The sequence below is a fragment of the Erinaceus europaeus genome, chromosome 4 (genome assembly GCF_950295315.1).
Source record: "Erinaceus europaeus chromosome 4, mEriEur2.1, whole genome shotgun sequence".
NCBI classification, from domain to species: Eukaryota; Metazoa; Chordata; class Mammalia; order Eulipotyphla; family Erinaceidae; genus Erinaceus; species Erinaceus europaeus.
In genome coordinates, this window is record NC_080165.1 from 102,590,591 (window position 1) to 102,612,585 (window position 21,995).

Here is a 21,995-nt window from a genome sequence, read left to right on the forward strand (position 1 = left end):
TGAGTTCTTGACATGGTGACCATGAAAAGGGAGCCAGTTTGTACACTGAGTGGTGAAAAGAATTTCCTAGATGCCTTGCAGCTCCAGATTTCACACCCAGTCAAACTCTGTATTCTGTTAACAAGTTCAGGCAGCTAAGAAACCAGTCTTCTCAAATCCTCCTGGAAAGGCAACCTTCAAAATGATCAGGATGCCATCATTTAAATGAAGTCACATCTTTAATTTCCAGGAGATTTGGGAGGGGGATATGGTGTTTATTTTATTTTTAAAAATAGTATTGACTGTCAGAAAAGTCATGACATGCCTTTCTATGATATTCTACACACACAAAAAATAAGTGTCATGACTTTTCCTATAAGTCTATATGTTTATCATTTTAACTTGTTGCTTCCTTTAACAACATTTCTCAAATTTAAAAAAAAAAGGGGGAAGGAAGGAAACAATGACCACAGGAAGAGTGGAACCATGCAGGCACTGAGTCCCTGGTAGAAGAAAAAAAAAGATAATAATAATGATTTTAATTTTTTTAAATATTTATTTTTATTTATTTATTCCCTTTTGTTGCCCTTGTTGTTTTATTGTTGTAGTTATTATTGTTGTTGTCATTGTTGGATAGGACAGAGAGAAATGGAGAGAGGAGGGGAAGACAGAGAGGATGAGAGAAAGATAGACACCTGCAGACCTGCTTCACCATCTGTGAAGCGACTCCCCTGCAGGTGGGGAGCCGGGGTTTGAACCGGGATCCTTATGCCGGTCCTTGTGCTTTGCGCCACCTGCGCTTAACCCGCTGTGCTACAGCCCGACTCCCCAATAATAATGATTTTAAGCATGTGACCTACTGGTTTGAAATCCCAATATATGTGCTTTTTCTTTCTGGCTGCCTTGGAACATGGCTCTAAGGTGGGGTTCTTCCCTAGCCCAGGGTCTGTCAAACAGTGGTCATCAATGGTTCTCTCTGAAATCAGTGGTCCCACATAAAACTCCCCGGTCAGGTGGTAGTAGACATTCTAAAAATGAACAAACAGATTTGTCAAGGATGTAGACTGGGAAGCCCTAGAACCCTACTAAAGGCATGAAAGAATCGTCTTAGAACACACTCCATCACCACAGGGGAGCACTGAACCTTCCATGGTAAGAAGGTGTTGCCTCTGCTTCTTGCTCCCCAACACCAACTGGATTGTGGGGAAAGATCGTGAGAAAGGAGGTCTAGCTTCTCCTCCCTTCCAAAGGGCTCCAACAGAATCACAGCTTGCATGGTTGAGGAAGCTTGTTTTTGAAGACAAAAATACATACTTGCACTTTAGAAATTATCGCTCAGTTATGGGCTTGCTAAGGAAACTCCAAAATCTCAGGCACTGCCTTGACAAGCTGAATCCTCTTGTGTCCTGGGTGCATGTTTGTCAAATGGAGAGGCTCTCTATGCTGCATGCCTCAAAAAGCTCCTGTTAGGACACTATTCAAAGTAATAAGAAAGAGGCTAGGAGACAGCATGCTGGCTATCCAAAAGGATTTTCATGCTTGAGGATTCAAAGTCCCAGGTTCAATCCCCCATACCAAAATAAGCCATAGCTGATTAAAAAAATAATAAAAAGTAACAAGAGAGATGTGAATATTCTCAGGTGTCAGATCTCTTCCAGCCCATGGAAGGACATCCATCTAGCCTTCTGTTTCCTTCACTACAGAATAAATTACCATAATATAACCTGCCCATCTTCTGGGGCATATAAGTGGCATTGGGAAGATGGAGGGGTCAGTGGGAGGGATGGGAGACATCACTATGGAGAATGAATGAAGCCAGTGACAACTCCCTTATCTGCCCTTTCTGCACTCAAAGTAGAATGACCTTTCCATACCTTTCTGGGTGAACTTGACAGTGTTGAGTTACAAGCACAAATATGAGTTCGACCTAACCCACTACACATGATGTTCCACTCCTGCCTCCTCCCCATCTAGTTCCTGCACTAAACGTGGCAAAGGTGACCAGGGCCTGTCCCACACAGGTGCCGCCTGCCAGAGCCAGGAGGGTGAAGGGTGGTACCTGCGATCTGTAACTATGACAGTAATGCAGTATAGGGCTGTATCCTGGGACAGGCCCCTGATCCAGACAGACATTTTCATCCAGTGGGTTTTTCATCTGAAAACAGACAACAGTGTTGGAAAGAGGCAGCAAAAGTAATCTGTGGAATCCCCCCAAGGCAGGCATTTTCTGCAGGACTCCAAGGGCACCAGAGGAATCATCCAAGAGGAAGTAGGGGGTTGGGTTCAATTCCATGATATAAACACCAGGAAACAAATACCACAGAGGCCAATTTGTGGGACACTCACCCTTAGACCATCGCAGAGTATATACATAAGGATACTATCACCATGTTGGGGTTGGGAGAGGAGGAGGTTAAATTTCCCGAGTGACAGAACAAGGGCTCTTTTTGCAAAAGGGAGCAGAGGTAGACAGAAGGAGCAGAGATGAGGACTTGTTTTCCAGAGACAAAAGGAAACTAAGTAGCTCAGAGGTGAAAAGCCAAGAGGCAGGAGGTAGAAAGGGAATTTTGGGTAGGACAAGTGTTGAAATCCATTTTCTAGGCAGTCATGTTATTCCAGTCTGCCTTACAGTCAACATTCACAATCTGAAACATGCTCCGATGACACATACCCTTCCATAGCCCACAATGCTGTGGATAGGCTTCAACCTGGGATAGATGTTTTCCAGATACCAGTCAAATGTTTTGCATTTCAGGTTCTTGCGGAGTGCCACTCGGGATGAAATGTTTCCATAATTGATTCCAGAATTCTGTAAAGAGACCATGAAATGGCTCTGTGTCTTGCTCTAGGATTTCACTAAAGACTAAAGAAAATGCATGAGGAAATTGGGTATTTTTCTAAGGCAGTCTTCACTATTTATAGTTTTCTAGAGAAGGAGAATAGCTTTTAAGCCCTAGGACTTATGGTATGGTCACTTGGGGTTATTTCTCACCATTAACTAGTCAATACAAACTGCTATTTCTTGAGATTATATATATATATATCAATAAAGCACAGCACACTCCTCTGACGAGCAAAGAGCTTCAAAAGGAACATGCTGGCAGCAAGATGCAGAAGTCAGAGATTTTTCTGGAAGTGAGATCCATGGGGAATCAAAATAAGAGAATGCTTGAACCAGGCTAGAAGAATGGCTCCCCCGGGTGATGCCCCCTGCTTTGCCATGTGTATCACCTAGGTTTGTGTCACCACAAGAGAGAAAGCTTCTGTGCTATGGTCTATCATCTGTCTGTCTGTCTGTATGACTGACTGACTGTCTGTCTATAATCTATCTATCCATCTGTCCATCTTATCTGAAAAAGTCAGCTCAGAGTAGTGAAGCCACAATGACATTAAGAAAAAGTCACAGAGCTATATCTCTGAACCAGAATTCAGCATACCAACATGGGCCTTAGGAAGTTCAGGAAATTAACAAGGCCTTTGCCGAGGTCCACCTTTTCCTTGTGCATCCAGCAGTAGTGCAGTGCCTGCTCCAACCAAGCCACACTTCACCTGCTGAGTTTAAGTCCTTCTAAGTCAGTGCATCCCTCATGTTCAGCCCTTCCCCCAATGGAAATTCCCCAGTAGAGATGGTGAATAAGGAGTATGCTGCAGTTCAGAAAATAGCTTGTTGTGCATCCTATCTCTACAACTTTGCACCTGTATTAGCTTAAATAAGTCCATTTCTACAATCTGCAACAGCCTCCTCACCTATAATCTTAGAATAATAAAAGCAAAACCTACACCATAGAAAGTCCTGACAATTAACAAGTGCCCAGAACACGGAATGGCAACACGTATCCTGTGTCATTCGTGCCACACTATGAGGACTGTGTTCTTAGGTCTCCTTAGGGCTTACAGTTTGTTCTCTCTTCCCAGTCCCCGACATTCTCACCACCTCCTCTCCTTCACCCTTCCCTGTTTCTGTTCACTGTCATGACCCACCTGGAGAGGTAAATTCCAAGCCAAGTACACCATACTCTTGTGTTCATCCATCCAGATCTCTGCCACCCGCACGGCATTGCGCCTCAAGGTCATACTTAGATTCAAGGCATAAGGTTTGTGGTGTCTTTCTAGGTGGGCAACTCGAGAGCAAGGCAGGATCTCAATTCTCCCTCCACACAGCCACACCTGCAAGGGAGTGAGAGAAGGGAACATCTGGGCAGGCTGGGTCCCCTAGTTCACAAGGAAGAGAAGCACAGCTGTGTTGAGTCCAAGATACCATTCTGAACTATTGATACATTTTTGCCACAAGATTCAGATTCATTGCTGGGGTTCACTGTCTGCATGACAAATTCAACATTCTCAGTGCATACTTTTCCCTTTTCTTTCATTTATTAATATCGTTGTTGTGAAATAGGGCAAAAAGAAATTGAGAGGAAAGGGAGAAACAGAAGGAAAGTGAGGAAGAGTGATACCTGTAGTACTGCTTCACCACTCATGGAGCTCCCCCCCCCACCTTCTGGAGGTAGGGATGGGGGGAGGGAGGGGAGTGCAAGTTTGAACCCAGGCCCTTGCACATTGTTAACATGTCTGCTCAATCAGTTGCACAACCACCCAGCCCTGAAACCATTTCTGAAAGAACTTCAATCTAGACTCTGACTCCCATCTCTACATTGCCTCCTGACCTACTTACCTAAACCTCCAACCCTTAAAAAGAAGCCTACCAAACTGCTTCTCTCCCACTCAGACAGTACTAGGAATTCTACCTCCTAAGCAGAACAAAGGAGGGGCTGCCCTGCTCCCTTCTCTCCAAAAAAAAAAAAAAAAAAAAAGCTATATTCCTGAAAGATTTCTTCCTGCCTTGAGGGGAATCTTACTGACTTTGGTGTCCCATGACCTCTCCTTTCTCTCTCTCTCTCTGTCTCTCTCTCTCTCTCTCATCTTCATGCTGGCCCTCACATATAAATACAAGCCAAGGTGCCTAGAAATGGCTGAATCTTTTATCTATGAAAAGGAAAAAGAATGAACTGTTGCCAAAATTCCCCACTTTTCTATAATAATATATAAAAAAATAAGTCATGTGGTACAGGAGGTGGCACAGTGGATAAAACATCGGACTCTTAAGCATGAGGTCCTGAGTTCAATCCCAGCACCACATGTACCAGAGTGATGTCTGGTTCTTTTTCTCCTCCTAACTTTCTCAGAAATAAATATATAAATTATAAAAAGAAAGAAAGAAAGAAAGAAAGAAAGAAAGAAAGAAAGAAAGAAAGAAATCATAAGGACAGGGTGAGGTACACCTAGTTGAGTGCATATGTTACTAGGCCCAAGGACACAGTTTTAAACCTCAACTCCTCAGTGGGGCGAGAAGTTTCATGAGCAGTGAAGCAGGTCTGCCAGTATCAGTCTCTCACCCTTTCTTTCTCCCTTTCCCAGCTCTTCTCAATTTCTCTCTCTTAAATAATCATAAATAATAGCAATAATGAAAAATGGCTGCCAGGAGGGGTGGATTCATCCACAAAATATTAAGATGATTTTTTTTGTGTGAAAACAGAAATGACATTTTCACTTGGAGGTCAGGAAATGGAAACAGATAGAGGCAGTTTAAATGTGGAAAAGGAGAGCAGAGAAAGATACAAATGTGTCTGATAAGGTAAGAAGAAATTAAGGTTCCCACCAAATCTATAGGTAGAGTAGAGAAACCCTGGTCCCTACATATCTGGGGTCATCTTCAGGACTTGGTTAAGTGCACAGCTTTGCCATGTATGCAACTCAGATTTGAGCCTGACCCTTGCCATGTTGGAAGAAGCATCCATGCTGTGGCATCTTTCCTACTATCCTCCTATTATTTCCCCTTGAACTTTGTCTCATAATGAGAAAGGAAAGGTACCCACCCTCAAACCAAGTTCCACGTTCTCTCCTCCATAGACCAGCATCCCACCATCCAGTGATCCGATCTCACCCAAGAAGAGCCGGTTGGCAGCCAAGATACCCATGATGGAAGGACTCCTGTAGAACACACAAAAAGGGATGTCAGTACAACAGTGAGAGGTAGGAAGAAAATGGCGGGTTGGCTTTCCAAACTCTATCCAAATTTCTTATCCTGAAGATTTTTCCCTAAATCCTCAGGGAATGCTAAGTATATGCTAACTTCTCTCCCCTCTCCTCCTTACTATTAAAACCAGTGTCTAATTATACTGAAATGATACTTTTTCAGTATCATTTCAGTATCAAAAGTATACTTTTTCAGTCATAGTATCCCCACTCTGTTGCCCCCCAAAAATGCTTAAGGCGATCTAGTTGTTTTCTAAAGCATTATACGCTTTCCTTTATTTGAAAACCTCTAAGTAACACAAAATGATGTGATTTCTTATCTTGGATCATCTCTCTTTCTCTTTGTCTCTTACCCTTCACACCATCTCCTGTCAGACTCCTACTCTTTCCCATAACTACCACCAATGGTAAACAACTCACAGAACCTGTGCCTCAGTTACCTTATCTGTAAAACTAGAAAAATCCAAGTAAAGCCCACCCTATCAACATGTCACAATAGTTAGTGTCTGGAACATAGTATTGTTTCATACTTTTTTAGACAGCTAGAGAATGATAGAGAGAGAGACAGAGAAAGACCGAGACCATAGTTCTAAAGCTTCCTCCTATGAGAGGGCCAGGCTCAGACTTGGGTTGTGCACATGACAAAGTAGCATACTATCCAAGGGAGCTATTTCACTAGTCTACTGTATAAATGTTAAACATGATCATCACACCATCAGGCCTTTATATTCTAGAGTGGAACTTCTGTCCTATCCCTTCCATTTTTCCCATCATTCTCACTGTCTCTTATTTATTCATTCATTCATTCATTTTCCTAATTGCCACCAAGGTTACTGCTGGGGCTGTGTCTGCATGATGAAACTGCTGCTCCTGATGGCTACTTTTTCCTTTTCTTTTTATTTAATAAGAGGGGAAGATAGAGTCAGAGAGACAGAGAGAAACCTACAGTACTTGCTTCACCGCCTGGGAAGATTCCCCCTTTCAGGTAGTGAGCCCTGATCCTTGTGCATGGTAACGTGTATGCTCAGCTGGGTTTGTCATTACCCAGCCCCCCTCATTGCCTCCTCCTCTTCATTATTCATATGCTAACCAAGTGCCTGTCATGGTCTGGGAGGTGGGCAGTGGATAAAACATTGAACTCTCAAGCATGAGGTCCAAGTGCCTGTGAACGTGTTCAGAGACTTACTTCACTGGAGCAGTGACATCTCGTAGATCAATCCAGGCCTTTGGCAGTGAATCATAACGGCACCATAGCTCCCAGTTAAATCCATCAACTCCCAAATTATACTTATAAAACTGGAAGGTGTCAAATCTAATGTTGTCAAACACGGGAGACACAATCACAGTGCGGTCTTCCTGAATCCTAGCCAAGATTGGTTCTGCCCTAGAAGTGTGTGTGTAACAAACTCAAGTTAGATAGGATGGAAAGCAACAGAAATGAGCAAAACTACTCCAATCACCTTGCCCTCACATCACACACCTTCACTTGGATTCTACTAGATGATAAGACTTTCCAGGATCCAAGGAATCTCCATAGATTTTGAGAGAGCTAGGACTACTAGAAGCTAATGCATGTTAAGAGCAAATTTGAAATGGTTACTCCAAAACCAGTCCAAGCCACTGTGAACTAGGACCATGAATATTCTGTCAATTTATCTCCTGAGTCTTCCTCTCCCCAAAATGATGATGTCTCTTACTGTTTGATTCTCCCAGAGCTCCAAATAACTCTCTTTGTATCATGTAATTTTGGAACTGGGGAAAAAAAAAAAACCTCTCAAGATTTACCAAAAGATAGTCTGTTTACTTTACAGCTTAGGATGTAAATTCTACTTAGGAAAAGTGACTTAATAAAAACCACAGGTATCTGGTAAAGTCAGAGTGAGATTTAGTTGTAAAGACACTGAGCTCCCATTATTTTTTATCTCTAGCACCAGACTACACTGCCTTTAGCCAATCAGTACCTCTGAGCAAACATATTCTGTCCTTGGAGCTTCCCTTTGTTTGAGGTGATAGTTTTGACTTTCCCTGTTTTCACAATAGCTTAAACTGTACTTAGTACATGTACAAAAGCCTCCTGGTGGCTTACCACCCAACATTTACTTCTATATGAGCATCCAAGATGGCGACCACATCAGCCGTGGCGACTTCTCTGCCGGTGTTGCGTGCCTGAGCAAGACCTTTTCTCTGTGTGTGTCGTACTATTCTCAGTAGACCTGGGTACTTCTGGTTGTAAAGCTTAATTTTTTCATCCAATATTGCTTTTAGTTCTCCTGCCAACCAAACGAACACCGATAGAAATTCTGAGTGCAGGGAATTGGGCAGCAGCGCAGCAGGTTAAGAGCACATGGAGCAAAGCACAAGGACTGGCATAAGGATACCGGTTCGAGCCCCCAGCTCCCCACCTGCAGGCGAGCCGCTTCACAAGTGTGAAGCAGGTCTGCAGGTGTCTACCTTTCTCTCCCCCTTTCTGTCTTCCCCTCCTCTCCATTTCTGTCCAATCCAACAACGATGACATCAATAACAACAATAATAACTACAATAAGAAAGCAACAAGGGCAACAAAATGGAAAAATAAATATTTTTTTAAAATTTAAAGTGTTTTTTACCTACTGGAGGACCAATTGGAATAAAATGGCCAGCCTAATCTCTTTGTCATCTTCTAAAGGAGAAGTTATATAAATAAATCTACTATTTCAGATTGTTTGTAGGGTTTTTCTTTCCTCTCTCTTCTATTTTATAAGCTCAGTCTATACCTTTATTCTTTTATTCATTCTACCCTTTGGTTTCCATTCTACCCCTTTGGTTTCCACTCTTCAAGGGATGCCTTGCCTCATCAGCTAATATGGGAACTGCTTGAAATTGCTAGCTGGCATCTTCATTCCTGCATAATGCCTAGCATATAGTAGAAACTCAACAGACCATTGTCAATGTGAACTTGCCTAAAATTGAGACAATACAGGATCCTTACAGGTATGTAATTTTGCCAGTCTCTGTTCAGGGTGCCATTATGCCAGACTAGCTTTGTGGGTGGGAGACAGACAACCAGGGATTCATGGCTGAGCTGTACGCAGTATCTCTTTATTCATGTGGAACTGAGCACAATCTAAGCCATCTAAACTAAACTATATATAATCACAATCCTGTCCTTTTATATATACTGGCCAGGTAGGGTGGAAACAGGATGTGACATGGAGACAGTGCAGCGAAAAGTGACTGGTGCAAATCAGGGTGTACTACGAGAGGGGGTGGAGCAAAAAGACATCGTGAACCAGTGAGGATTAAACCAATGCCCTGCAGACAGGTGGTTATGTAAATAGAATACAGCATTAAGCAGGGGGGGGGGATTAAACCAATGAAACAGAAGGGGTTTTAGAAGCAGAATTAGAAGCATACCAACATAATTTGAAAAACCTGAATTAGATCTTGACACTCGAAACGTATGACCTGATGCCAGTGAAGCGACTCATCTAAAGGGGAACATGTGAGGACAGACCTCTACTACCAGGTTGTTCCCTTTTCTCCCCAACCGGGATTATTATGGGGGCCCAGTACCTGCAGGACAATTCCTCTGCTACTGAAAGCTATTTCTATAGAGGGTGTAAGACAGAGAGACACCTGCATGAACTTTCCTCCCTTTAAGTGCAGACTTTGGGCTTGAACCAGCCTTGACTTTGAGAAGAATGTGTGCAGTACAAATACACCCTCAGCAGGCTGGGAGTATGGCTCAACCTGTCACACCCATGTTCAGCGGGAAAGTAATTACAGAAGCCAGACCTTCCACCTTCTGCATCCCACAATGACCTTGGGTCCATACTCCCAGAGGGTTAAAGAATAGGAAAGCTATCAGGGGAGGGGATGGGATACAGTTCTGGTGGTGGGAACTGTGTGGAGTTGTACCCCTCTTATCCTATGGCTTTGTCAATGCTCCTTTTATATAAATAGAAATAATTAAAAATAAACAGACAAATATGCCCTCAGGAAGTAATTCCAAAGGAGAAGAAAAAAGTATACTAAGCTCTAAACTAAAACCTCTTTTCAGCCTGACACAGTCCATTGCTGCTCATGCTTACTATGATCCCTTGGCCAAGTCGCTCACCATTTGAGCTAAAGTCATCCACCAAGATGATCTCTTTCAACAGCTGAGAGGGAGTCCGGTTAATGATGCTGGTGATGGCGCGCTGTATGACGGACAGAGCTTCGTTCATGAATATAAGAATGACGCCGAGGGATGGGAGTTGAGAGGGGTATCTTTTTTGAAGGCATCTACAATAAGAAACCATTTTATAGCCATATTATTGCTTTAACTGATTCATTTGTCAATGACAAGAGTAAATGAGAGCCAGAGCATCATTCCACCACATAGTCTCAAGTAGAGACAGAGATCAGAGAGACAGAGAGAGAATGAAAGAGACCAGAACACTGAAGCCATCTTTCAATGCAGTGGGGGCTGGGCTGGAAGCTGGGTCATGCTGGGCAGCACACTTTCCAGCTGAGGTATTTCCCCATCCCAACTCAGGCCCTTTGCATGCAAGTCGTGGATAATGCCACTGGGCTACCTCCCCAGTCACCATCTTACTTTTTAAAATGACTTATACATACCATCCTATCTACTCCTTTACATGATGGCATTTATCAATTTACTAGTCACCCATATTCATGAGAAAGAGAAATTCTCAATTGTTTATCACAGTAGCAAGATTTCTTATTAAACTTAAATTTTTATTATGAGGATAAGACCATTCCTTATTTTTTTTATCTTCAGGAGACATTTCCATGTGAACATTCCCAGTCAAACTCCTATCTCTCCCCCATCCTCATATTAGCTGCCTTACTAGAGATCTTTCTGTCACTGCCTCCAGTCACCCCCATGTTCTTAGACTTTCAGCCATCTGTGACACTAACTTTCACTTTACCATGATAGAAAGATGGAAAACACAGGGCAAGATCCTGAGGGGTCCCACAGACAGTGGGAGTGTGGGGAACTATGTGGAAGTTTGGTAGAGCTTAGGGAAGCTCCCCCCATCTTCACGGATGGAGGTCTGAAAAGACACCTCTCTTGTTAACCTCTCTCCATAGAGATGAGCCAAGAGAGAAAAGTCTATCAGACGCAGCTTGCCTCTGTAAGACTCCCGCTTCACAAAGAGCCTATATCCCTGCTGTCAGCCAAATGGTTGCACTCACTCAAAATTCATACATTCCACTTCACCTTTTGATCACAAAGGAAGAACACATCCTGTCACACACTCCTGACACCAGACAAGTGAAAAGCTCCCAAGACCTTATTTCCTGTAGCCCTTTTGATGTCTTTAAAGCCTTGTTCTTCTTTCTCTATCTCACTTTACTGGTTCAACCCCTATTCTTCTCTCAAATGCCTGCATCAGGAGACTAATTGTATTGATCTTTATGTATCAACTCTTGTCATACCAGCCCCCTACCAGAGGGGCATGCTGACTTTTAAGAAACCTGTAAATTCTGACGTATGTGAAAACTGTTCTTTGTCTAGCCTTCTATATCAACCCAAACCCACCCCCCAATAAGCGAGTGTCTTCGTACCAGAATCCTCCCCGAGTTTCTTTCTTTTCACGCATTCTCTTTAACTGGTGATGAGAAATTCGGTAGTTTACCTTTCTAGCTGAGAACCACCCACACGAGAGCCAGCAGGAGTGGGATGTAGGACCCTACTAGTTTAAGACTGCACACTTGGCCTAAAAATATTCTCTAGGAAGTTGGTGTGAGGGTTAAGAATAGAACTAGAAATCTGAATTGTGGCAGAAAGCATCTCCGAGACTTAAATGAAGTATATAAATACAATTAACTATTTACCCCACTGATGTGACCTAGAGCACATATATATTCACATTTAGCACAGGAACCTGTGTAAAAGTGAGGATAGGGTCCTTGAGAGGCCCACAAGAGTTCTTATGATAATGTTCTCGATGTAAGTAAACAGTGATGGTGGAGAGAGGGATCTAGCAAGCTTAGGCAAAAAAAAAAAAATTATTAAAGTCATAGGCCCACTGTAACATACCTAAAATAGACTTCTTGGCTTCTTTCTACCCCAAGAACCCTAATTTCATTTCTATTCTTCATTTTTGGTTCCTGTTTATTAAACACTTTGTCTTGTTTTATATCTTACCACTTTTCAGTCACCAAATTGCAACTGTTACTATGATTCCGTCCTGATTTCCCTGGGCAGACAACCTCACCAGTATGTTCTGGGACCTCACTTCTCCAGAGCCCTACACTACTAGAAAGTCCTTTTCTCTACTCTGACACCATCTTCTCAGACAATATCTGTGTCTAACTCCATTTCAGCTATCAAACTCAAGCTATCAAACTACAATAGTTATGGACCCCTTGGAACATGCCTAGAATGGATTTCTTAGCTTCTTTTCACCCTAAGATCCCTAATTTCATTTGCTCTGTTCCTACTTTTTTGGTTTCTGTTCATTAATCCCTTTGCCCTGCTTTTTATCATATCACTTTTCAGTCACCAAGTTGCAGATGCTACCATGATTCCATCCTGACTTCCCTGGGCAGACAACCTCACCAATGTGTACTGGGACCTCACCTCTCCAGAACCTTACCCCACTAGGGAAAGATGAAAACAGGCTGCGGGTATGGATTGACCTGCTAATGCCCGTATCCAGTGGAAAAGCAATTACAGAAGCCAAAACTCTCATCTTTTGCACCCTAAAAATAATTTTGATCAATACTCCCAGGGGAAGATGACCAGAGTGCTCTGAACTCTAACTCCATCAAGAACTGGAGAGAAAGGAGGAAAGAGGGAGGGACATTTGCATGTAATAATAGGTGTATGTATGACTTGGAAAGGAAGAGAACATGGGACCCACATTAAAAAAAACAAGCCAAATATATACAAATAGATAGATAGTTGTAGAAATAATTGTTGACCCATATCTGCAACATTAGGAGAACTGCTGTAGCTTACAATGGAGGGGTTGGGGATCCAGAACTCTAGTGGTGGGAATGGTGTGGAGTTGTACCTCTGTTATCTTGTAATTTTGTAAATCAACATTAAATAACTAATAAAAAAATTTAAAAAGAAATAAATAGGCTGGGGGTATGGATCAATCTGCCAATGTCCATGTCCACTGGAGAAGCAATTACAGAAGCCAGACCTCCCACCTTCTGCACCCCTTAAGGAATGTTGGTCCATACTCCCAAAGTAGGGGAAAATGATAGGGGAAGATGACCAGAGGGCTCTGAACTCTAATTCCATCAGAACCCAAAGCTAGAAGAGGCAAAAAAGAAGGCCATTTGGAAGTATTAATAGATGTAGCTGTGACTTAGAAAGGAAGAGAAAGAAGGACCAGAGAAAAAAATAGGGAACTATATATAAATATAAACAGATAGTTACAGAAATAATAGTCAACTTGGGAGTCGGGAGGCGGCACAGTGGGTTAAGTGCATGTGGCATGAAGCGCAAGGACCGGTGTAAAGATCCCGGTTTGAGCCTCCGACTCCCCACCTGCAGGGGAGTCGCTTCACAGGTGGTAAAGCAGGTCTGCAGGTGTCTGTCTTTCTCTCCCCCTCTCTGTCTTCCCCTCCTTTCTCCATTTCTCTCTGTCCTATCAAACAACAATGACATCAATAGCCACAGCAATGTTAAACAACAAGGGCAACAAAAGGGAAAATAAGTAAATAAATAAATAAAAAGAAATAATAGTCAACTCACACCTGTGACCGTGGGAAACATGGAACTCTTGTGGTGGAAACTGTGAACTTATACCCCTGTTATCCTTTAATTTTGTAAATCAATATTAAATCACTAACTTGAAAACTCTATTAACCCTAATATCCTAATTAATCTTGATTTCCTAATCTTGTCATTTTTATGGGGCCTCATTATATGGGCATAATTTATTAAATCATTGATCATTAGAGATCAAATCTGCTTCCGGATTCCTCTCCCAAGAGGGCTGTGTGTGTGTATGTGTGTGTGTGTGTGTGTGTGTGTGTGTGTTTTCCAATAACAGGATTGGTCCCTGTGGCATCAAGCCAAGTCCATACATATTCTTTGGTGTTTTCTAAAAGCTTTATCATTGCTATAAACTTATATATGATTGAAAAATAGTTTGTAATGAATAGAAAGCTTTAAAAATTTGGGGTACTCTTTCAGAAACAGAGGAAAAGATCAAGGATCTAATTCTTATTATAAATCACCCTGCCACTGCACCCTTGTTAAGAATCGGCTGACCACAAACAGAAAAATCAGGAAAGTGTAAGTCCTATAATCTCGTTCTTTTGCGTGATGCTTTGGTTTGTGAATTTTGGCACCACTTGTCAATTTTTCCCAAAATCCAGCTGGTATTTTGATAAAAATTGTAGATCAACCCAGAGACAACTGGCATTTTGAACAAAATTAAGCACTATAACTGAAAATATTAAATATTTAGTATCTCTTTGTTAAAGAAAGAGAGAAGCACTGCTCTGTCATTGTGTACAGTGCCAGAACCCTGCACATGCACAGTATATGTTCTAGCCCTCAACCGCCCTCCCACTCTTCAGTCTTGAATTTCCTAACCAATTATTTGTATTTTTCCATTTTCAAGTGTGAATTTTATGGTTGAATTTTTTGCTCAAACACTTTTCTCTTTTGCTTTATAAACCGATAGGATTATTTTCTTAAGTTGCTTTGTGAATTGTTACGAATCTCCAAAGCATAGTTGAATTTTGGGTATTGATCCTATATACAGGCTATGATCAGTTATTTGAAGTTCTGAAAGATTCTAATGGAGATTTTTTTAAAGAGTTTCTTACAGTTCATGTAGTCTATAAATACAGTTTTTCTTCTTCTATCCCAAACTGAATATATTCTATTTATTCTTCTCCTTGCCTGATTATCATGGCTAGAATCTTTTAATTAATTGGTTTTGATAGGACAGAGAAACTGAGAGGTAGGTAAGGGAAATAGAGAGAGAAACACCTGCAGCACTGCTTCACCCCTTGTGAAATTTCCCCCCTACAGATGGGGATGGCAGGGGGGAAGGGGGGCTTGAATTTGGATCCTTGTACATGGTAACACGTGCACTTAATCAGGTGCACCACCACCTGGCCCCTTCATGTCTAGACTTTACGAAAATGATGGATATAACTGACAAAGTCAGAGATATTTATTTTTGTTTTAAAATATATGAGGATATATTTCAGTCTTTCAACATTAGGATGCTAGCTATCATTTTTTTTTAAGATACCTTGTATTACATTGGGAAAGTCCCCTTTATTCGCTGTACTATTATCATTAAAGGGTATTGAGGATGCAGGTGGTGGTGCACCCTACTGAATGCACACATTACCGTTTGCAAAGATCTGGGTGCAAGTTTTTAGTCTCTACCTGTAGGAGAAGTTTCATGAATGATGAAGCTGCAGGTGTCTCTCTTTCCCCAATCTATCTCCCCTTCTCTCTTAATTTCTCTTTGTCTTATCAAAAAACAATAATAAATGGTATTGAGTTGTGTCAATTGTTATACTCTGTGTCTATAGATATGATAGTGTGATTTTTTTGTTCTTTATGCAGTTAAGAGGATGCATTATGTTGGCTGATTTTTCAGAAGTTAACTAGGCATTACATTCTTGGCTTAAATCTGACTAACTTTTGATATGTGCTCCTATTTCTATGTTGTTAGGTTCAGTTTGCTAGTACTTGTTGAGAATTTATTACATCTATATGCATAATGGATACTATGTATAAATTTATTTTCTTATGATGTATTTATTTTTAGTGTGAGAGTAATATTGGCTTCATATTTACCAAAACCTCTTAAGTAGAGACTATAGAATCCTTGAGAAACCAATTATCAAACCAATAAAGAATTAATTATATACTATGTTTGTGAACACTTATACCAAGAGATTAGTTTGACAACATAAAATCAATTAATGCAATATAATCATTTGATAATTAGCAAAAACATATTATCTCCATAAATGCAGAAAAAATTATTTGACAAGTTAACATACCATCATAAGTCTAAAAAAATAATAAAAGAATCACTAAACTACCTAAAATATAATGGTATATTTGATATGGGATATCTACAAAAGCCCACAGCATAATTAATGTTGAAATATTTTAATATTTACCCTATAATTAGGAACCAAACAAAATATCTTTTCTTACAACTCTATTTTTTGTAAGATAAACAAGTTTTTAAAAAAATATTTAAGAACAAATTTGACAAAAGAAGTACGAAATATAAAATCTGGAAACCCAGAACATTGTTGAGGAAAGTTAAAGAAAGCCTAAGTAAAATGGAAATATTTTTCATGAACTGGAATACTGGTAATACCTCCCAAAATTAATATGCATATACAATATAAAAATTATAAAAATTGTTTTCTTTACAGAAACTGACAAGCTAAAATTCATATAGAAATTTAAAGTCCCAGAATAACCAGCTTGAAGGAAAAAGGTGAAATAGTCATGCTTCTTGATTTTAAAGCTTTCTGCAAACATATAATTATCACGACAGTATGTTATGCATAAAGACAGACAGACTTGTATACCATGAATAGTCACATTTATGGTCATCATATATTGACAAGGGTATCAAGACAATTCATTACAGAAAGACTAGTCTCTTCAACAAGAGTGCAAGGACAAATGAATGGTCACATGCAAAAGAATAAAGTTGGTATGTCATACCATGTTCAAAAATTAATTTAAAATTTTCATAACACCTAAATATAAAACTAAAACTAGAAAACAGTTAGAATAAACCATAGACTTAAATATTTATGTCTTGCTATTAAACTGTGGTTTCTTAGTTGTGACACCAAAAATGAAACCAACACAAAATGAAATAAATTAGACATACTCAAAATTTGAAACCTCCATGCTTCAAAGATCCTCAAGAAAGTAAAAAAAGACAACCCACACATAATGAAAGACATTTGTAAATTGCATGTCTGATAAGCATTTGTATCTGGTGTGTGTGTGTATGTGTGTGTGTGTGTGTGTGTGTGTATGTGCACAAATATTTGCAATATATATCATAATGTAATAGCAAGTTTATACCAATGTTTAAGAATAGAAAGCATCGGGAGTCGGGCTGTAGCGCAGCGAGTTAAGCGCAGGTGGCGCAAAGCGCAAGGACCGGCGTAAGGATCCCAGTTCGAGCCCCCAGCTCCCCACCTGCAGGGGAGTTGCTTCACAAGTGGTGAAGCAGGTCTGCAGGTGTCTATCTTTCCCTCCCTCTCTCTGCCTTCCCCCATCTTTCTCCATTTCTCTCTGTCCTATCCAACAACGATGACAACAACAATAACTACAACAAGAAAACAACAAGGGCAACAAAAGGGGATAAATAAATAAATTTAAAAAAGAATAGAAAGCATCAAAAAAAAAAAAGAATAGAAAGCATCTAAAGAGACATTTCTCCAGAGAAGATCTATTACTGGCCAATAAGGGCATGGAAAGATGTTGTGCATCATTAGTCATTAGGTAAACTGAAAGAAAAACCACATTGAGATATCACTCCATACCCACTCCGATGGTTATTGTCAAACAAATGATAAACATTGGTGAGGATATGGAAAAGTCAGGCTCTCACCAACTGCTATGGGGAATGTAAAATTATGTCATCACCTTCCCAAAGAGTCTGGCAGTTTCTCAAAGTTTAACTATGGAGTTGTCAAATGACCCAAAACATCTAGTCATAGGCAATAACCAGGAAAAATAAAGAGATGCTTTTCATTATTCATAATAGGCCCACAGCTGGCATAGCCCTAATGTCTGTCCCCTGATGAACTGATGAGCGATGAAATGGAGCCAGTCTGTACAATGGAATCATATCTAGCAAGAGGAATGTAGTACTGTGACCTGTTGTGACATGAATAACACTTGAAAATACTGTGTTAATAGGTGGGGGGATCCAGTCACAAAAGACCCCATATTATGACCCCATTTTATGAGAGGTCTGTCACAAATTTTAAAAAGTATATATAAAAAACAACAATGTAGATTCAGTGATTCCCTGGGGATGACAGCTTTGGGCAGATGAGTTCTGCAGAATGACTTAATGGATATGAGGTTCCTTTAGAAGTGATAAAAATGCCTTGACATTGATTGTGGTGATGGTGGACAACTTTTTGAATATATTAAAAACCATTAATGCTACACTGAAAGATTAATGGTGTGTGAATCATATCTCAATAAAACTATTATTTAAAAAACTTGTGGCCCAGTGAATTATCTCACCTGGCAATCTTACTATTACTAATTTTATTTGATAGAACAGAGAGAAATTGAGAGGGCAATGGGAGACAGTGAGGGAGAGAAAATGAAAGATACCTGCAGCACTCTTCACCACTTATGAAGTATTCCCCTGCAGGCTGGGACCAGGGACTTGAACCAGGGTCTTTGCACATTGCACATATACATTCAACCTAGTGCACTACCAACCAGTCCCTAGTATTAGCTCAGTTGAATAATGTGCAGCTTTGCCATGTGTGCAACCCACATTTGAGCCTAGCACCCACTGTGTTGAAGGAAGTTTTTACTGTATGCATTTCTGTCTCTATCTAAAAATAAAATTAAAGGAGGATGGGAGAGGTGGAAGGAGAAAAACAATGTGAAGAAGAGGAAATAGAGGAGACTATTCAAAATAGAATGAATAACAAAGAGGAATCCACACAGATTGAGGAAAGTACCAAAGGAGCAAGGAGGACTATTAACTTCCTTGGGACTTGCACAGGGCTTTTCTCCTTTTCAGCCTTGGTTTCCTCAACTATAAAATCAGGAATTAGACCCATCCTCCTAATTCTCAGGGGTCTATATCTCTATCACCACTGCCATTTTCCAAGAGACTCTGACTATGTAGAGCAGTCAGTTACCTTCCCTAGCTGCCATTATAATATAGATTGAAAACATGAACACTACTCAGTCAGCCTATGAGAGTGTTGGTTTTTTTTTTTTCCAACTTCAGTATCCACTGAGGGAATGTTGATTGACATGTTGTTTTCATAGAGGATACATTCCCCTAAGATAGGTGTCATTAGTACATTTCCCCCTTCCAAAACTCTCTCACTTCCTTTCCCATCATTTTCCTACACCTTGGGCCATCTTTTCTACCCTTTACTTTTGCTGCTACCAAAACTTAACTCCAATTTTTTTTTTAACACCATAGTTATCACTAGGACTCAGTCCTCCAAGGTGCTACAGTTTCCAGAGGCCATTTTCTCCCTTTTCTTTCTTTTAAAAATATTTATGGCAACAAGACAGGACTAAACTATTTTGGAAACCCATTAAATCACCAGAGCATCCAGAGACCACAACTCTGCCCAGACCTCCAGCTCTACCCAATTGAGAAACTTCTCTAAAGAACAAGGAATATCAAAGATCACCTGAGACTGCAACAAGACAAGAATGGGACTACTTGGGAACCCACCAAGTCACCGGTGTGTGAAAACATATGTGGCTCATGGTCAGAGAGGAGCCTAAGGAGAGATTCCTGGGGCTAAAGCACATATCTAATCTCGAGTGGCTGGTAATAGTCTGGCAGTTTGCCAGTTGAGGAGCCACCTCAAGTCTGTTTTCCCAACAGAAAGACTACTGAAGGGAGGAGAGGACTCTCCTAAGACTTACCAGTAGCAACTGTGAGTCTCCATTTGCAACTGCCCTCAAAGGCTGGAGCAGAATGGGGGAAGAAACCCTGGAAACTGGAAATTCAGGAGCAGCATGGGGGAAAACCTGGAAGATCAGGAAACTCAGGAGAAGATCTACATCCTGGTGGTCTAGCAGTGGGGCTGTATAGTGGGAGACTTCCCACATTGTTCTCCTGATGAGAACATGGTGAATAATTGCCTCAGAACCTACAGACTATAAACAGGACTTGTTTAGAAACTCACAGGGCCCAGCAGTACTGTCCGGCTTGGCAGAGAAGCTAAATTGAGCCTGGAGCTTTGGATCCTTGGGGTGTGGAAGTCTCTTTGAACAACCACTGTGTTATCTCTCCCCCACCCTGATTTATCTTGTGGTCAGGAATGAGTGATTAAGCTAAAACAACTACTTATCGGTAAAAAGACCTCAGGCTCCCATAGCCTAAAGGGAAGAAAAAGAACAAAATAGGCTTTAACAGCCACTATGATTTAACTCAGGCACTAAGATAACATTGAAACAATTTCCACAGCTGTGAATTCTTTAAGTACCTTACTTAGACACAAGTCAATCCAGGCAAGAGTGATCAGTAGATTAAAAAGTACTCGGGGGGGGGGGGGGGTTCATAACACCTAACAATAATGGTTAAAACAATGATAAACATTGGAGACATGAACCAGGACAAAAGTCCAGCTAAAAGTCTCTCAAAGGTAGAAACACAGAAGAATGAGATTAACATGCAAATGCTAAATTAGAAATTAGTCACAGGAGTGAGTAAAGAGTTATAATTGTCATAAAAAATGCAGAAACAAATGAGACTCTGAAAAAAAGCCCGAGGTAATTAGAGAGCTGAAAGCTGAAATAGCTGAGCTAAGAGCACAACTAGTTGAACAAGCTAATACAATATCAGGGTAACAAAGTAGCTGAGCTACAGAAAACAACAGAGGGGAGAGAAAATAGAATAAATGAGGCAGGAAACAGAATTAGCAAGATTGAGGAGAATTAGAGACAGCTAAGAAAGAAGTAAGAGATCTCAAAAAGAGATTAAGAGATACTGAAAACAACAACAGAGACTTATGGGAATGACTTCACTAGGCAGAACTTGGAATGGAGTTGGTGTATTGCACCAAAGTAAAAAGACTCTGGGGTGGGTGGTGGGAAAGAGTTCAGGTCCTGGAACAGGATGGCAGAGGACCTAGCAGGGGTTGTACTGTTATGTGGAAAACTGAGAAATGTTATGCATGTACAAATTATTGTATTTACTGTCTTGTTGTTAAAATTCGGAGGCTCCAGCTGGCTGGGCTAACTTCATGGGCGGGTAACAGAGACGACCAGAGACATACGGCTGGGCAGGGAAGCTGTATTTCTTTATTCAGGAACGATTCATAAACTAAACCAAACTAATCACCAAACAGAACTCTGCTGCCTCTTTCCCCCACGGTGGCGCCAAGCACTCTCTAACTCTGCAACTCTGGAACTCTGTCGGGGTTCCTTGGGGCGGGGACAAGTGGGCCCGTGAAACTAGCAGGACTGAACCAATTTTCTTGGCAGGGGGAGAGCTAGAACAACCCAATGTAAAGCATACAACAATTTCCCCTTTTCTTTTTAACTAAATGACCACAGTATCAGGGGTGTGGGGTGAACAGAAACCTATATCATACAGGCATTTCTAAAAAAAAAACTGGCACAAACATGGAGAAACATGTAAGCAAGTAACAAGAACCAGTGTGCTGCCAAGGGAAGGCCTGAGGGGGGCCATTTTTTTGCCTCTGTGGGCAAAACTTTATCAGCTTAAAAAAAACATTTCTTGCCTCTGGGGGGCGTACATGTCTCGACAGACATTTGCATGGGGGCAGGGAACAGCCTAGAGTCCCAAAGGCAGCTGGCTGCAATTTACTTACTATGAAACAAAACTTGTTATTAGCATAACCACAGCACAATCTAAAATTTCTAATAGAGAAGGAATTTGAGACTTTTACATATCAACAAAGTTTTTTAAACCTTTTGTTACACCCATTCAAGATGGAGACATACCCTAGATGTGCACAGGAAAGGAAACCTCAGGCATGAGAATAATTAGCATAGCCATTGTGTAATCTACCATTTCTAATAGAGAAGGTAATGGAGAGTTTTACATATCAACAAGTCTATTTAACCTTTTGTTTAGACCAACTTAGTTAAAATATATTGATTGTTAACTACTTTTTACCTTAGACTTTAAATGTAAGTTAATTTTATCTTTATAAGAATTACGTTGAAAACCTTTTTCATTTAACTTTGTCTAGTAAGAATTTAGCCTTAAAGTTACTGTTTACCAAACTTTAAACATACACATAAACATGGTCATTAATGTACAAGGAGAGAA

At 40.7% G+C, this 21,995-nt stretch overlaps 1 protein-coding gene across 6 annotated transcripts in view; it reads right to left on the reverse strand.

Moving 5' to 3' along the window:
* GALNT8 (polypeptide N-acetylgalactosaminyltransferase 8) overlaps positions 1–21,995 on the reverse strand; it is a 32,120-nt gene that overhangs the window by 6,603 nt on the left and 3,522 nt on the right. The window contains exons 3-10 of one of the 6 annotated variants that reach the window (XM_007527840.2): positions 10,109–10,275; positions 8,099–8,282; positions 7,199–7,396; positions 5,853–5,967; positions 3,961–4,146; positions 2,651–2,788; positions 2,039–2,134; positions 840–1,007 (exon numbers count right to left, since the gene is read on the reverse strand). In XM_007527840.2, the coding sequence (XP_007527902.1) occupies positions 840–1,007; positions 2,039–2,134; positions 2,651–2,788; positions 3,961–4,146; positions 5,853–5,967; positions 7,199–7,396; positions 8,099–8,282; positions 10,109–10,275 (1,252 nt within the window). Of the gene's footprint in view, positions 1–839; positions 1,008–2,038; positions 2,135–2,650; positions 2,789–3,960; positions 4,192–5,852; positions 5,968–7,198; positions 7,397–8,098; positions 8,313–10,108; positions 10,276–21,995 lie in introns of all 6 variants that reach the window. The other 5 variants (XM_060190913.1, XM_060190914.1, XM_060190912.1 and 2 more) reach the window with 5 other exon arrangements.